Source organism: Phaseolus vulgaris, chromosome 8, assembly GCF_051622355.1.
Source record: "Phaseolus vulgaris cultivar YP4 chromosome 8, ASM5162235v1, whole genome shotgun sequence".
In the NCBI taxonomy this organism is placed as follows: Eukaryota; Viridiplantae; Streptophyta; class Magnoliopsida; order Fabales; family Fabaceae; genus Phaseolus; species Phaseolus vulgaris.
The window spans coordinates 58,191,581-58,208,941 of NC_143505.1; the positions used below are offsets into that span (position 1 = coordinate 58,191,581).

The 17,361-nt window shown below is 30.9% G+C and overlaps 2 protein-coding genes across 10 annotated transcripts; one reads left to right on the forward strand and one right to left on the reverse strand.

The window, feature by feature from the left end:
* Positions 1 to 5,527: 5,527 nt before the first annotated feature.
* Positions 5,528 to 13,098, reverse strand: LOC137823952 (NAD(P)-binding Rossmann-fold superfamily protein). Of its 2 annotated transcripts, XM_068629335.1 has the most exons (11): positions 12,960 to 13,098; positions 12,595 to 12,641; positions 11,562 to 11,655; positions 10,730 to 10,877; positions 9,957 to 10,169; positions 9,423 to 9,557; positions 8,354 to 8,488; positions 7,974 to 8,189; positions 6,976 to 7,100; positions 6,472 to 6,529; positions 5,528 to 5,729 (listed from the first exon to the last, which is right to left on the reverse strand). In XM_068629335.1, the coding sequence occupies exons 1-11, from the start codon at positions 13,052 to 13,054 to the stop codon at positions 5,619 to 5,621; spliced, it is 1,377 nt and encodes a 458-aa protein (XP_068485436.1). In that variant the 5' UTR covers positions 13,055 to 13,098; the 3' UTR covers positions 5,528 to 5,618. The 2 variants fall into 2 exon arrangements, with proteins under 2 accessions (XP_068485436.1, XP_090150054.1); XM_090293928.1 differs by lacking the exons at positions 12,595 to 12,641; positions 12,960 to 13,098 and having other exon boundaries at positions 10,730 to 10,846; positions 11,562 to 11,635.
* On the forward strand, positions 13,032 to 17,041 carry LOC137823951 (uncharacterized). 8 transcript variants are annotated; one of them, XM_068629329.2, is made up of 7 exons: positions 13,032 to 13,171; positions 13,316 to 13,408; positions 13,989 to 14,082; positions 14,182 to 14,401; positions 15,159 to 15,307; positions 15,384 to 15,539; positions 15,617 to 17,041. In XM_068629329.2, the coding sequence occupies exons 2-7, from the start codon at positions 13,320 to 13,322 to the stop codon at positions 16,811 to 16,813; spliced, it is 1,905 nt and encodes a 634-aa protein (XP_068485430.1). In that variant the 5' UTR covers positions 13,032 to 13,171; positions 13,316 to 13,319; the 3' UTR covers positions 16,814 to 17,041. The 8 variants fall into 8 exon arrangements, with proteins under 8 accessions (XP_068485430.1, XP_068485433.1, XP_090150050.1 ...); XM_068629332.2 differs by having other exon boundaries at positions 15,384 to 15,515; XM_090293924.1 differs by lacking the exon at positions 13,032 to 13,171 and adding an exon at positions 13,208 to 13,236.
* Positions 17,042 to 17,361: the final 320 nt, after the last annotated feature.

Consider the following 17,361-nt stretch of genomic DNA (forward strand, 5'->3'; position numbering starts at 1 on the left):
GGTGTCGGAAAGAAAGAATTGGACGGCAAAAGTGGGAAGTGCAGCACCTAGGTGAGAGGACGCGTTTTGTTTGGTTGAGTGGGTGCATCTTATGATTCTTTAACAAAAACAAAAACAAAAACAGGGTGATGTTTGTTTCATATCCTATATGTATGATGATGCCCAATTAAATTTGGTCGAATCCATGTTCCATTTCTCTTCCTCTAGCCACCACTTTTTGAATGTGGACGAAGTGGTTGAGTTAATTTCAGATTTCTTTTTCCCTCTTTAGTGTGATTAGTGTTTGTCATATTCCTACTTCAAAGCCTACGATCGTTCTTTTCTTTATTTTATTACACTTATTTATCAATGAAATTCTGACATGTGTATGCATGTAATCCACCATCGCCAACAAAATCATCGATTACTTGTGTAGTTATGATATAGTCTACAAAGTCCGAATAAAATTAAAAAAAGTAGATAAAAATTATGGGAGAGAAACTGTAGCACTTACTTAACTAATACAGTAGCAGTTACTTTATTTCATTCTGCTATCTAATCATGTCATTCATTTGTTTAATTAGTTTATTAACATATATTAGAAGTAATGGTGGGGTTACAGCATACTTTACCATGCTTACTATATTCTTCTCTTATCTGGTCTCCCATATTATGCAACTCTTTCAAATTTCAACTTCTAAATTGGACTCAACCAGTCAACTTTGTATCATTGAATTAGTCTTTCTGATGGGTCCGAGACTGAAAGTAATGGCTGTCTCACAAAATGCATCATCGTAGAGTGTACAATGGTTTCATGTGGCTAAACATCAAAACAAAAATAAATAAAAAACACGATTAAATTTTAAGTTCTCATATTTGAATATTTTAAATTTTAATATTCAAATTTTCTATATTTTTTAATTGATTGTGTTTAAATTTTTATTAATTGAAATCATCTTATTTACTTGTCTTTACATTATTAAGAAATATAAAGTTTATGATTAATGTAGAAGATGAGGATAATCTCTCGTCATCCAACACCTTTTCCATAAGAATAATAAAAACTATTTATTATTTTATATTATTTTCAATATTATTTTATATTAACTATAAAATCTCATATTTTTTAACAAAAAAATAACATAATAAAATAAAAACTATAAAATTCAATTAATGAAAAAGTTAAATAGAGAATCTAAATTTATAAATCAATTCTAATTTATAAAAAAATTTATTTATGAAAACTATTAGCTAGAAAGTTCTCATAAGTAATAGGTGATAGACAGTTCCACTTACTTTCCTTAAAATTCAAAGCCACCCTTTTTACTTTTTAGAGCAAACATTTAAGTATAATTATTAATTAATAAATGTTTTAAAAGATGCCAAATACTATGAGAAAAGCATAAAATGAGATGGTAATTACTCAAAGTGAATTTTTATAAAATGAATCTGTAAGAAAAGATTTATATTTTAGAATTTAATCTTTTGTATATTAATGAAGCAAAATAAATAAGATTTTGATGCAAGTTGGAAGGCCATTGATTTGGGGACAGTGAGATGTTGCAGTCAAGCACAGTTAGAACAGGTCGGAAGTTGAAGTGGGTTACAGAACATGCAGCAGCCGCCAACAGCACCAACCATTTGTGGCTTCTTCTGTAGGTGATAATGCTCTTAAAAAATGAAACCAGAGACATGAACTCATATCCCCACATATTTTTTTTTATATTTGAAACTTCACACTGCAACTAATTCTAACAAACTTTCCTTGTTTTTTATACAGGTATTTTAATTTGTGGATAACTGTATCACTCAAACTCTGCAGGTTCTGCATACCTGCAAAACTATTTTAATGTAATGCCATGGAACCACTATTAATAATAAATCAACAACAGACACTTGTGAAAGCACACAAGTTCACTATAAGTAACCTTTTCTCTATTTTTTCAATTAGTTATTTAATCAGATTATGATGTATAATTTATGCATATACTACCCAAATGATTGTACTAACTTCGATTTCTGCATATGAATAAGAAAATTAACAATGAATGAGAGATACTTAGTGTAATCCCTTTTAAAAAGCGAGTAATTTTATTATTAATGTAAAAAAATTTGAGCATTTATTATTGGACGAAAGAATTTTTTTTATTTTTTTAATGGACAAACACTTTTTTTTTGGATTTAAAATTTTGAGGTTTAAGATTTAGAATTTAGAGTTTAGAGTTGGATTTATAATTTTCTTGTGAAGTTTATTTGACATTTTCTTGTTTTATATTTGCTACTCTTAAATATTACTTTCTTTAATATAAGACATTTTTAGGACAATCATATACTAATAAAAGTAATTAATTAGTTTATTTTATTGAGTTTTTCAAACAATGTTATTGAATTTATTTTCATCATTATTGACTATCTTTAAAGTTTAATTTCATCACTTATTATTCAAAACACATTTAATAGGGACACACTAAAAAAATTTAATTTTTTACATTACAAGAAAAAACATAAGATAGAAACCAATTTTAGAGTAAAAAAATAATTAGTTGCTATAGTAACTAGATTAAAGACATTTTTAAAACTAAAAAAATAGTTTCTAAATTAGTTTATATGATTGTTAAATGGTTTCTATATTAGTATCTAATTAGCTACCAATTATTTAGTTTCTAATTTAAATACCAATTTAGAAACCATTTAACAATAATAGAAAATAATTTAGAAACCAATTTTTTTTAATTTCAAAAATGATCTCTAATTTAGTTTCAACTAATTATTTCTGGTTTCTAAAAATTGGTTTTTTATTTAATGATTTTCTTATAGTGTTATAAAAATTATGAAATGTCAACTACATTTTTTTTCTTTCTAAATTGTGCCTTATAGACAAAAAAGAAGTATTGTTAAAATGGAGTAAAGTTTTTAATTTCAACATATTGCATCAAATTAATAGATATACAAGTTATGTGTTTTAATTCAAGTATTTTTTTTAAATTTAAAAAATCATTATAATTGAATTCAAATTCTTAAAAAAATAAAAGAAAATTGTATTAGAATAATATTTTTTTACCATTTATATCAATCTTTACTGTATTTTTTAGATAAAAATGATCTAAAGAAATCATAAAGTAATTAGAGATTATAGTTTTTATAAATAGATACATAAATTTCTCTTAGTATAGTCACGATCAAACAAGAGGAAAAGCTAGTTGATTATAAATCACTTAAAGATGAAAATTTAATTTTTAAGAAAAAATTAAAACACTTGTTCATAAATGATCATAAATGAATGTTGTTGCCAACGCAATTCACCCATATTAGTTGAAAAAAAACTCTTCACCTATATTAGTTGATAAAAAGACTCTTAATACTATTCTAGTCTTTAAAACATAATGCATTGTCACAATAGTAATTAAAACTAAAATTAAATAAATAAATTAAAAATAACTTTATTTATATTAAGAAGTGAACTTTAATCATGTATAGAATCGATTTAACAAAGTTTTGCTAAAATAATTTTTAAATGACTCTGATATCATTTAATGGTAAATTTTAAGTCTAATTTAATCTTATAAAACTGATTTATGTAAGATGAGGTTTACATTCACTTATATATTATAAAAATTATTATTTTATCTTTTATTAATGTGAGATATTCAATAATTTATTTCATTTAAAAAGATTTCATAAACTTACTATATACTCTTAATTTTATATATTAATAATGTGATGCTTATATGTTTTGACATACAACTGTCAAACTTTTATAGAACCCATGACAACTTTTTCTCCTTTTAAAACTGTACTTTCTAAGATCAAATAACCACACAAAACAAAAAAATGTGGGGATGATTAGAGGAGACAAAAGAGATTAAAAAGGATGCAAAATGAAGGTAAAGAACGTGATAAAGTTAAATCTGTGTGATGTTCACGGATTGATAACGGTATAAAGTGATAAACTAATCACGAGATATGTAAAACAATTAATACATAATTTAATTGCTGAGACATACACAGTACCATCTTTTTTGCTTTCTCTATTATATAAGGAAAAAATAATATTGAACATGTTATTCATTTTTTATTTTGAGATTAGTTTTCAAGTACACGTTTTCTTGCTTTTGCTTATACGTGCATGCATGGGACTCTTGCGTCCATTGATGCTTCAAGAAAAAGATGTATCACTGTTGGATTAAACGATTGCCAGATTAGTACGTTAAAGAACTGTTTGGTAGGAAAAAAAAAATTATTTTTTGTAGATGTTAAATCGAAATATTAAATTATCATTTTCGTTTTTTCGATATGGAGAAAAGTAATATAAGATTCCTATATGAAAATAAAAATCCATAAAAATCAAGCATACTAATATTTTTTTTACAATATGAAAATTGTTTAATATTCAAGAAATATATAGTATACCAAACGCATTAATTATAACACTATTTATAATGACAATTTAGTTGTTCCAAGCATATGCTTTTTGGATTTAACTTAGGTTTACTTTAATAAATTAAACTAAATAAATATTATTGAGCATCTATTATAGTTATAATTGCATTAAATTACAAAAGTGTTGATTACTATATTATGTAAATAAAAAATAACTACACCGGTCATCTACATGAAAATCATTACAAATCAATTTTTTATAATAAAAATTTTGGTAGTTAATTAGATACCAATCTAAAAATTATTTATCAATAATAGAAATAAATTTAAAAATCAATAATTTTTCTAATTTTTAAAATGGTCTCTAATTTAATTATTATAGTAACTAATTATTTTTAATCTTTAAAATTAGTTTATATATCCAATTATATTATTTATCAAAATAGTTTAATTCATTATTTATAATTAGCAAGAACACAGACGTGAGATCTGTAGATCCACTTTATTTTTTTTATTTTTTTTCATTTATATTAATAATATAAATTTATAGTATATTATAATAAATATGAAATACATGAGAAATTATCTCAGTAGACCTATTGATTGTGAAGGAAACCTAACAAATAATAGTTATATATGATAAATTTACAAAAATATCTTTAATTTAAAAAAAAAATCAATTTAAAACAAAAAAGCAATTTCCAAAATAAACGAATCAAAACTCAAAATCAAATTGTTTCGTAATTAATTTGAATCAATCAGATTAAAAACCGTCAATGTAAAGTGAATCACAAATTTCATAAATTTAAAATCAAATTGTTTCGTAATTAATTTAAATCAATCAGATTAAAAACCGTCAATATAAAGTCAATAACAAATTTCATAAATTCAAAACTATATAATAGCAATTGAAAAAAAAATAAAAATCTAAAACAACAACTTATCAATTTTTCCACTCTCTCCCGAGCCACATCTAGTAAAAGTGACAATAAATAAAATAAATTTTTAAAACTAAAAAAAAAATACTTTGTTCTGAAATCATGGTATACTAAATTCTAGTTATATTAATATGAAATATACTACCTTCCATCCTATTCAATTCTCACCATCTTCCCCAGGAACAAAATAAACCATGTAAAATTTTACAAGAGTAGTTTGTTAGAGGCAATTTAACACAGAAAATATAATGAGATTCAAAAAGGTATAAAGACTCAGGAGTTCCAAATTTTTTAATTCAAAAAGAGTAGCAAGATATAGAATCACAATCCAAAGTCAAGTTCAGCTCGTTTTAACACAGCAGTCACTCTATTGTAAAATTCTGGTTCATTTTCCTTTATGTCATCCAATGTTCCTGATTCATGTTCATCCACCTGAGAAACAAGAACTACATTAGCTTATAACTTCAAATTCAGTTTGTGGCTGCTGATTACAAAAGAGTTGAAACATATCTACAAAGAATTAAATTCAATGTTATGCTAGTGAATGAGAGCAGAGAAATGGCAATCATTCAATTACAATTTCACAGTTAAAAGAACGCAGCAGAAAATATATGATTCAAGAAAATGATAACCCCTCTGCTGATCATTTTTGTATAATAACCTTTAATAAGTTGACCCTAATTGCAATTTTATAACAATTTATGCTCCAGATTACTGAATTTGACTAGTTATTAGGAAAATTTCTGAAGATCAGGAAGTTATCATGACTAAGAATTCAAGGAGAGACAACCTTAAATCTGTTGAAATTGAAATAATTGTAAAAGTGAACTGTCATATCATATGTTATATATATGTTTCCTTTTTCAGAAATAATACGATACATTCTCTAAAACATTACTTTGAACACACTCTTGTTTGGTTGAAATTTATTAAAAATCACAACTTTGAGGACCCCATGGGATATCTCTATTGATTTTGTAGTTTTCAAAAAATTCAACCACTCCGAGAAAATGTGTTCAAAAGAGTGTGTTCCTAACACCTTTTGCTATTTTATGAATCATTGGAGCCTGTCATAGGATATGACCTCCAGTGGTTTCTCTATTTAACACTCGGATTCTTAAAACACAATAAAGCATTGAAGCTTTTGCTGAATATGATGGAATTACTAAATTACCTCTTTGAATTTCAAAAGAATCAAATTTGAAACAGATGCCGGTTTTGTGATGTCCCACCTAAATAAAACATAAATTCAAAGAATAGTTAAGCATAAAAAATTCAAAATGAAAAGCTAAAGGATTTACATATGCTACATTATATAGAAAACATAGGACATGGAAGTGGTCAAATTACAAACGAGTGCAACATGTTGCAGAAAAATGTAAATTCCAACTGCAATACAAACTACAGTTTCTAAAACTTTTATTACTCATTTAAGCACAAGTAGTTAATATTATGGGAAAGGTAACATTTTGAAACGTAAATTTGAATGAAGAAAAGAAAGAGAGCGCTTTAAGAGCACTTCAATACAAAAAGGAATATGAGGAAAACCATAAATAGGTTGAGGAAGCGTGCATATTTTAAACTGAAGCAACAGCTCAAAGAAAAAATGTAACCATATAAAGTAGCTTGAAAGTGAAAAATAGCTAATCTGAAAATAAAATCATAAGCCACACCATACCTAACAAGCATTAATTCATTAACTGATCGCCACATTCCTCTCCCAACATCTTTCACATGCTTTTCTCTAGCACTTCTTCCGTGCCATAACTCTTTAACAATATACTTCACTTCTTCAGCATCTACCTATGAAAAAGAAAAAGAAAAATGATAAACAAAAGAAGAAATCTCATTATCTTTTATTTGTCAAACAAACAACTATATATATGTGAACACTACGGAAAAATTGACACAATTCAATCTGCAATTCATATACAGACGCCACCTTGAAGCTTCTTTTGACCAAATCAGAAGACCTCTTAAGATTGAAGAATAGAGTTATTTTTTTTAGTTTTCTCATCACAAATACAATAAAAGTAACACTGATCAAGCATTCAATGGCAAGCAGTTAGTTTTCGAATAACTGTGCTTCTTAATTCTCAGTTATGAGAAGCAAGTATGCAGTAATTTTTTGACAGAAAAGTTACTTGAAAAGACCTTCTAAATATTCTGAAGTAAGTAGATTGTGTCTCCTATAATGACTTTTGGATCATTGAAAAGTGAAATTCATCGTCGATAACTTTTCTTTTGTCAAAATATAGCTGCCTGATAATTAAAAATTACGGGGTAATGTGCTATTCAATGAAGAGAGAGCTTTTTACTAATCTGATGCAATTTTATCTCTTAATTGCCGAAATGGGTAAAAATTTTCAAAATTACTAAAACGGGTAAATCGTGTCATCTTGGCACTACTTTATAGAAAAATTTGATTATAGTGAAGTCTAGCCAAAGTGACACGACTTCATATCACTAAAGTCGTGCCACCTGACTTACCCATTTCAGTATTTTTTTTAAAATTTTACCCATTTTGGTAATTAAGAGGTAAAATTTTATCAAATTGGTAAAAAATCCAAACAAAGATGGAATAATGCAACTGATCCTAATTTTTTTGAAGGTCAAGATATCACATTTACTGAATAATTCGTAATGAAACCAAAATCAAATGAGAAAACTTCATACCAGTACTTCGGTGGATGTTCCATACAATGACTCCTCATGCTCTATAAGACGTTGATGAAGAGTATGGTAGTGATCCATGTCAAAATTGACTACAGGTTCTGTATGAACATGCACTCCTGCTAAAGTTGTCACAACATAGGAGGCCATGAATTGCCCAAATATCGCAGGGATGGTGCCTAGCACAGGTATGATACGAACCCTAAATCCTGGTACTATCTGGCAAGAGGAGTGAGAAGTCAAAACATGTATCCAGCACCACTAAATGTCGTGATAGAGCAAGAGTTTGACAACAAAGAAAAAAGGCTTATGTTTACTACAATTAAACAGAGACATATTTCATATCTGAAGGGTGATTAAACTAATGAAACTAATGTACTCACCTGGTAATCTGAAGGGTTTTCCTCTTCTCCACTAGGACCCTTAAAGGGAAGCAGCTTAGCTTTGGGCTTTTCTAAAGAAAACACCACAGGGATACCACCTTCAATGCCATGATCTTTCTTCAAACGGTGTCTTACCTGCATAGGTATGATTCCAGTTATATAGCTGGTATTAGTAAGAAGAAATTGAGTGAGGACAAAGAAAATCATATTTGAAAGATGAAATCAATCAACTCTGAGCTAACTGCCATCTAGCTAGTATTTTTGGAGACATATCTGAAGTGATTCCTTTTCCTGAGAGATTATTGACAACAGTTTTAAAAAAATGTAGAGAAGAATAACAATTTTCTCAGCATTCCTATCATTTCTTTATCAAATTTCAGTAAATTTTACTACTTCCCCCTTCAGCTGTTTACATCTTGATATGTCCAAACAAAGAATACGCTTTAAGGTAGTCATGCCATGATTTCTTTATGGAGCATTGTTCCCTATGTTTGGAATGCTAGCAATTTTGGTTTCTCAAGTTTCTTTTTCCAGTCAATTAAGTACCTTTAACTTAAGCATATTTAGTCAAGCCATTTATTTTCTTCTATATAAAACCCATAAATTATTATTTTTATCCCACTATTTGAGGTTTATGATGGATTTGAGACATGAAATAATGTTAAAGGTTTATAAGCCAGAAAATAAGTGAAAATTTGATAAAATTTTGGGTGTGAAATTAGAGTCTGAAGAGGGGAAAATGGAGATTTTGAACAGAAAATGGTTTAATTTGTGAAGATTTTGATTAGAAAACGAGAATTCATTGGGTCTTTAACAATGATATTATCAATTTTGGTGCGCACAGGTGCAGTTGTGCTTTCTATACGCATTTTTCACTTGAGTCTGTAAATTGTAATTGGCACATGGTGTTGAAAAGCAATACATTAGTGTACTATTGGGATGATTAGGATATTATGATGCACATCTACTGAAGGGAATGAGAATTAGGGTTAAAATGCCAAAACTATTAATTTATATGGTTTAAGCTCTAGAAAATACAATAAAAAAGAGACATATAAAGGAACATTACAGATCGAGACAATGGATCATTGGTAGACTCTCTCAGATCGGCAATGCGTATTCTTGTTGGATCAGCTCTGGCACCAGCCCCAGTGGCAGATAAAACCTTCAAACCCCTACGTACGCATGCAGCAAGAAGTGCCACCTATGACATATGACAAACCATGCAATGAAAGCTCAAGCTTATGACAACATATATTTGAATATGAAAGGCATGATTGTTAATAGTAAGGAGCACAGGATACGATAGCAATTTTTATCAAGTTTTCCAAGGCCGACCAAGTCATATTGGCACATATGTACCAATATAAATTATCCAGCAGACCACATTCATATAAGAATCCCAAAATGTTTCAATTTCGCAACTTAAAAGCAAAAGAATTGAAAGAAAGAAAAGTAAAAGACTGGATATAAAAGAATCATTAGTGCCTGATCATAAGAGCTCTCACAAGAGGGGATTGAGGGGATATCTATGTTATATGATAGAATGGCAGCATGAACTTGTAATAATACAGTCAAGTAGAGAGTAATCTTTAGAGGATACCTTTGTATCAATGTTATCAATACAATCCAAAACAAAGTCAGGGTGGCCTGAGAGAATTTCTTCTTCAGTGGATGAATCATATAATAGCACTTTGGCATCTATTTGGCACTCTGGAAAGATAGTTAAGAAATGCTCCTTAAGGCACTGAGCTTTCGAGATGCCAACATCTGCTCTTGTCGCAACAGCATGTCGATTTAGTGATGAAAGAGAAACCTTCTCATTTAACAAATAAATAAGTACAAATACTGTATGGAAGGCACAGGCTTATAAAAATTCTAGAGTTAGGAAAATATGACAGCAAAATATAGAACTACTTTATCTTTTATTACTCTGTTTTACCAAATACAGCTAAATAATATTGTTAACAGGATTTTAGCTCGAGATTCTTCAGCCATGCACTGGAGAAATTAACAATAAAGACTTCTATAGATTGACATTTAATGTGAATAGAATAACTACTTACTATTCATGATAACTAATAAGCAAAGAATCAAGTAACCCAAATCCTTTTCCAATCTAAACTCCAGTTTCTTACTTAATCTATAATAGTTGGTAAATTTACATTTTTTATTCTAAAACTTATGTCTATTATATGTTGCCACACTATTTAAACATAAAAAATACAGAATTTCCAGCCAAAAGGAAGCTCCAAATAACATTGACATTAGAGTCATAACATCCATTTCACAATGTAATCGAATAAAATTTTCCTGTTTGGTGGCAACAAATAGACGACATTAAACATTAAGGAGAGAATAAATCTGAGAAAAAACCTGGTCAAAGTCAACAAGAAGAAGCTTGCCAATCCCTGATCTCAAGAGCATATTAGCAGCATGACTACCGACACCTCCAAGACCAATGACCACTACATATGATGCAGTCACTTTTTGCTGAGATTCAAAGCCAAAAAACTGAATGTTCCTAGTTACGGAATAAACATTGCACCCAAAAACAATTTGATTAATAGAATTCCAAGAATAGATAGACATATCAAGAAAGTGCCATCCATGTACGCCCAATGTAGATAATGTTGAGTGAAATATATATATATATATATATATATATATAATAAAAACATTTAAGCATTGCGGGAGATGTGCTGGTGGTCCAAAAAATCAAAGAGAAGAAATCTTTCCCCAGTCAAACTAACTAACACTTTTTTTTTGGTTTCTTCTTATCTCAGCTAATTCACATCAAGCAATGGAAATTCGGTCCTCTAGGCAAAAAGTCACGTCTTCCGAAATAGAATAAATGTAGTAATATTTCATTGGTTATCCATGATGGTGAGAGTTGTGGGACAACATGTAAAGTGTAAAACTTCTATGCAAGGAAAAAATATTTCATGCCATGTCCAACCTTAATTGAACATAAAACACTAACTGTAAAAATTAGCACCAAGCATTGGCCAACTATTTTGGTAATTGACACATGAGCTCTAAAACTTCTTAGACTGATAAAAGAGCTCACAGTCTAATTGAAATACGATTGCAGGTGTTTCTTAGATCATGTTTTACCAATTAACTCAAGAATATAGAACAGAGTTACAGTCAGAAATAACTTAAGAGAAAATGCTAAATTAAACTTATTAGCAACAACTTGCAATACCTAGTTAGCTGTTCTGAAACAATCTCATCTTTCAGAAGATCTTCATTAACCACCCTATCATTTTTCTTTCCAGAAATAGAGCATCCCTCAACACCTGTATGAGACACAAAGTCCAACACTTATAAGGACACTTGAAAAGCAGTCTTATTAATTTCCTGATGCGAAAGTAGGATTTAGGCAGATAGGAGCATTAGTCACATCGAAACTTATTTCTAACAGGTTTACACACTCTGCAATTGTATCAATAGTTAGCTCAACTGCCTATAAAAGAGAATATAACAAATCTAACACATTGGTTATAGAGTTTATTAATCATTAATACGGGATTCAATAAAATTACTCGAAATCTTAGGCGAAAAATACAGGAAGAACTATTTGAAGTACTTGAAATCGGTTAGAAATAATATTTAAGGGATCGATAATAAGATTTAGGATCCATGGGTAACAGAACAAACTAGCCAAAGTCTATAAAAAGAACCTCTCACCCTGAGCAAAGACACTCAGCATTAAAAGCTCTAGCTAGAAAACCTATATACAATATCAAGGTACTTTTGGTCAGAACAACATTGAACCTTAGATGACCTCAAACTAATACATTTACAAGGAATACCTGCTCTGCTAGAACTAAAATTTAAGAAACTATCTTACGAATGCAACTCCCCCCATTATAAAGTAAAAAATAATAAATGTAAAACCGATACCTAAGTGAGTTCCTAAACAAACTATAAAACTTGGTATTTAAATTGCATATCTCCTTTCCTTCCTCTCTATTTCCGCTGAAACAAACATAGGATAAGAAATTAAGCATCGACATGTGTGTGACTAATTGCAATTTCAACTCACCATTATTGATGACTGATGAGTATGTGAGTGAATGTGCAATTTTTATAATCAAAGATTTTAATTAGGCAAATATGAAAGGGAATCGTTCAGAAGCAGGAATAAATAGAGTCATCATAACAAGAGAAATGGAGACAAATTGGTTAACAGACATTCACTTCACAGTTAAAATCCATACTTTCAGACGACTTACCATTGAAATCAGCCGTAACATTCTTACTGCACTGCGACACATCTCTTCTGCAAACATCACAACAAGCATTCAGTAGCATCCAAAGTGCAATAAAAAAAAATAATTATCCCTTTGCTCAATGACCCTAAAGTTAAACAACTTGATCCAACCACATTTTATGACACTCATTTATTGCAAAGTTTCAAATTTTAAGCAATAACGTTGTTTTAGCACCAGCCCTTCTTTTGTGGGGTTCCAACAACAACCAAAGACCAGTTCATTGTCATAGTATATATATATGCATAGGACAAAACAAAACAAAAGAAGTAGTTCAGCTCAAGTAGGCGACAAGAGGAGAATAAAAGGGCAAAGAAGAAGTTGCATACTTTTGAGATTGAAGAAGCCTAAGAAGAAAGAAGGTAGATACAGAGCCCAAGAGAGCCCCTCCTCCCACCAACGCCAAATATTTCCCTCTCTCCATTTTCTCTTGCTAAAACCCCCCACACATCTACTATTAAAGGTTTCATTTTTGGGTCCTAATAACCGGGTCGGGTTAAATTACCCTGTTTCAATTCGGACCCTTGTCTCTTTTTTCGAGGTAAATGGGAATAGACACCACTTTGAACAACAATAGTATAAAACAAGGGTTCAACAATTTCTTGGGTGTGTTGAGTGTTCTGCTCAGAGTGTGTTGCATTTTCAATCGTTTTCCCTTACGCTACATTATTCTTCTTACGAGCAGGAACATGGATGCTCCGGTCAAGAGAAGTGGCTTGGCTCGTGTTCTCTTGAATTCTCAGAGGAAAGAGAAGTGCCCCGTATTTCCCCTCGTGAGGTTATGCACTTCTTCACGCATCTATCTCTAACTTAAATTTTCCTTTTTTTTCTTTTCGCAACTTTGCTAATGGAAGTGATTATTTGTTACCTTATGTTTAGCCGTCATGATATTTTATTTATTATTTTTTACTCTTTTTGTTCTTTACACATGAATGACGCAGCAGTCTTTAAACACCTTCTGCTTATACCCGTTTATGGATTTGGTTGATTTCTGGTAAAATGTGTTATCTTTGAGCATGCAACAGTGTATACAGCTTGAAAATGTTCTTTCTCAAGATGTGTTTCATTTTGTATGCTATTGCCTGTTTAGATAAACTGCTTATAGAAGAAGGAAATAAGATGGGAGAATATATTGAGCTTTTTCATGTTGTCCATTTTATCTTTTGGAGAAGTTCATTAGTAAGTGCTTCTTTAAATGTCATTGTACAAGTTGATTTTAACTTATGCCAAACACTCCATTCATTTTACCTTCCTATTTTCTTCTTCTATAAATGCTTTTGAGAACTTCACGGTTTATCTGATGCCCATCTTAGATGCATAAGATGATTTTGACTGTTCCTGTGTTCATGTAATTACAGGTATAACGAATTTCGGCAGCCTGTTTGCCAGGTTTGTAGTGTGGTTATGTTGGAGCCTATACGTTCTCACCTGGCTTCTCCTGAGCATAACGAGGTAATGGTATTTGGTTGGTTTTTATGCTTGAATATTTAAACATCTCTCTGTGATACTCTCAAAATGAGCTTATCTTTTTTGGGTGATTATTATGGGCAGGAAATGAAGAAACGGAAAACTAATACTACTTCATCGACTGACTATAACAATGCAAAGCCACCTTCTGCTAGTACCAACTCTCCCAAGGCTAATACAGAACAACCTCAAGACACAGAACACCAACTGCTAGAATGTTCAGAAAATGTGCCTCAACATCATTCACCATCGATGCTTGCAAGAGATTTTTGTGATGACAGTGGTAAAATAAGGACAAGATCCGGTAAGAATTTGGTTTAGAAAATGAAGCTGTGTGTGTTTGCTCTTGTACATTAAGTCATAGAGAGTTGCAGTTGCATGCCACACTACTGATAGTGATATTTGTTCATCCATACATCTTTTGTGTGAAGATAGATAATGTCTAGCTTGTTCATTTACAATTACAGGTATAATTCCTTGTTTTTCTCTCTGAGGTTCAAATTCTTTTGTCACATAAAGGATGGAGAATTTTCTAAAGACTGGAGTCTCTTTTTTGGGGTCTCATTGGTGATGTTCATTTGACTTCTTATTGAGATAAAAGGAATTGATCTCTTGACTCTTTCAAATCCTTTTTCCAATTTCTTACTCATTTGTTATCTTGAAATTCTTTCCATCTTTGGATCCCCTTCTGTAAGTCCAGTGGTATATTTAAAGCATAATCTTTTATTTGCGGAGGTACTTCACTGTTTTAAGCAGAATCAGTACTGTTATCATCGTGACCTCGGTGTCAAAGCCATGGCTTGAAGACATGAAGTTTGAAAAACTAATACTATCTAATACTCCCTTTACCAAGGCTGGTATGTCTCCACACCCCCCAAGTGGAGCTTTTTAGTGTTTACAAAAACCAAAGAAGAATTGAATAACTTTTCCCATTTACCTAAATAATTTTTATGCCATTTTCATAAATATCCAAAGGCTGAAACTTTCTCCCTTTGGCACACATCCAATATAAAATTTCAACATTTGTATCATATATTTAACCGAAGACATTTTCTTTCTAGTTTCAAAAGTAACCGAAATGATGGATTCTCCTAAAGATCAAGAACACGGGGAAGCCAACAACGACTCTGTAAAGATGAATTCCAAGATTTCACCTTCCATCCATGAAGCATTGACATCTTCAAAACGCGGAAGACCACGAAAAACGAAGGTAACTGCCATCCAAATTCTTTGAATTCCATAAAATTCACTGCATCGGCTTTTGATGAAATTCTTCTTGCTCACAGCCTACCAAGTTCGTAATCAACCGGACATCCAATTCCCCATCAACACCCCGAAGATCTAAAAGAATAAAGCATGTGGCAGATAAAAGTGGCAGCAATGTGTCTGAAGCATCGTCATCTGAGGAATTATTGAAGGTAAAACTAATTGCATTACTGAAGGTAAAATTACTTATATCACTACTTGTCAAGATACCTCTACTTCTTAATCACTGTAACATGTATTTCTATCATAACAGAGGCGTACTGAAGAGAGTTTCCTAGTCGATGGCAAAGAGAGTTCCCCAGTAGATGGCAAAGAGAATTCCCAAGTAGATGGCAAAGAAGCCTCTTCAGAAATTGACGCCATAGTAATCTACAAAAGAAAAAGACTACCTCGAAAGCGGTCTTCTGGTCAAACAAGCAAGACTCCAAAGAAAACTTCTCACACAAAGCCTCCAACTGCTGCAATTTCAAGCTCTACTGCATTATCCCCTCATCACGATCCTCCTGCAGCTGCTCCAGTCAATGTCGATGCTCCTCATATTGAAAATACAAATACTGCTGAGCCAATATTCAGTAAAAGCCTTGTCGAAGAGGTGAAGGACGATAACCCTGCCCCCGCCAATGCTCAAGAGCAGGTTGCTTCCAGCAAGGGTGGAGAATCTCCAGATCAAGTTGACCCAAAGGCTGATGAAGTCTCTACTGGAAACACCCCACTTGATGTAGAAGCCATTGACAAAATGATCGAAGATGACCCTTTGAGTGCCATTGAAAATATCCTGACTGGGAAGGTTTCCATTTCTTCCAAAATTCCACAATCTACCACACTGTCAGAACCACCTGAAGTTCAAAGCTCCCCTACAGATGTGCTGTCAAAAGAGCTAAAAGACTTGATGCAGACCTTCAGCTTAGATGATTTTATTACAGACTATGAACAATTATCAAAAATCCTACTTATTCTTGAAGAGTTGCAGAAGAATGAGAATTTACTTTCTCTTGCCCAGCAAACATTCATGAAGACCTTCAGACTCTTCTTCAACAGTGCTGTTGCTCACCACAAAATATCTGATACAGTTGGAACAAAGAAAGTCATATTGAACCGAGCTAAAGAAGATATCCTTCACAAACTGCAAGAAACTAAACATGCACAAGAGCTAATTACAACGTCCATTTCAAATGCCAATATCAGGGTCAATGAAATATCTTCTTGTATTGAACAACTTGAAGAACAGCTATCCAAACTGAAGGAAGAGAGGGAGAGCTTTCAGTTGGATATAAATGAAGGCGAGAAACAAAAGGAGGCATTAAGAAATGATAGCATCTTATGGGCTCACAAGGCTAAAGACCTGGTTTTTGATCTTGCAGAGATTGAGGCCAAAGAAAAAGCCCTTGGACAGCAACTTGAAGCAGACAAAGATGCATATGACCAATTTAAAGCATCCTTTCCCTTTTAATTTACATTTGAACTAGTGTTAGTAGTAATTAATTACAATGTTATGTTTAATTCAGTATTAGAATTGTAAACCAGGTTAAGTGCAGAATTGTAGAATTACAACTTTGATTAGAAAATCAATGGACAAAATTTAACCATTTCAAAGTGCTACTGTCATGTCAATATTGTATTACTTGTCACCTTAAACTATTTGGTTGTCTTATTTCATGAATTCTACGTTTTATGTCTCTCCTTTTGTTTCCATTCCCCATCACTTTTCATCATTTTTTTAACAACAATGTCACATTCAGTAGAATTTCAATTTATTAATTGCTAAATTCAATTTCTTAACACAATTAGTACCATTATATAAAGAGGATATATCATCCAGTAATTTTCTTTGATTTGATGTCATTTTTTAATTGAGCAGTTTTACCCTTATAGAAATAAAAAATAATTTATTTATTTAATAAAATAATTAATTGAATATTTATATATGAAAATCATTTTTTAAATACAAATTTTTGTCTTTCAAATAATTTAAATTGATTCTATTTTAGTAGAATAAAT

Excerpts from the sequence above, each read along its gene's own strand:
- LOC137823952 (XM_068629335.1), bottom strand. The coding sequence starts at position 13,054 with ATGGAGAGAGGGAAATATTTGGCGTTGGTGGGAGGAGGGGCTCTCTTG. Across the intron at positions 11,656-12,594 it reads TGTTACGGCTGATTTCAATG|GTGTTGAGGGATGCTCTATT; the intron begins GTAAGTCGTCTG and ends TGTCTCATACAG. Across the intron at positions 10,170-10,729 it reads TTCTTGTTGACTTTGACCAG|GTTTCTCTTTCATCACTAAA; the intron begins GTTTTTTCTCAG and ends TTAAATGAGAAG.
- LOC137823951 (XM_068629329.2), top strand. The coding sequence starts at position 13,320 with ATGGATGCTCCGGTCAAGAGAAGTGGCTTGGCTCGTGTTCTCTTGAAT. Across the intron at positions 13,409-13,988 it reads CCCGTATTTCCCCTCGTGAG|GTATAACGAATTTCGGCAGC; the intron begins GTTATGCACTTC and ends ATGTAATTACAG. Across the intron at positions 15,308-15,383 it reads GAAGACCACGAAAAACGAAG|CCTACCAAGTTCGTAATCAA; the intron begins GTAACTGCCATC and ends TCTTGCTCACAG.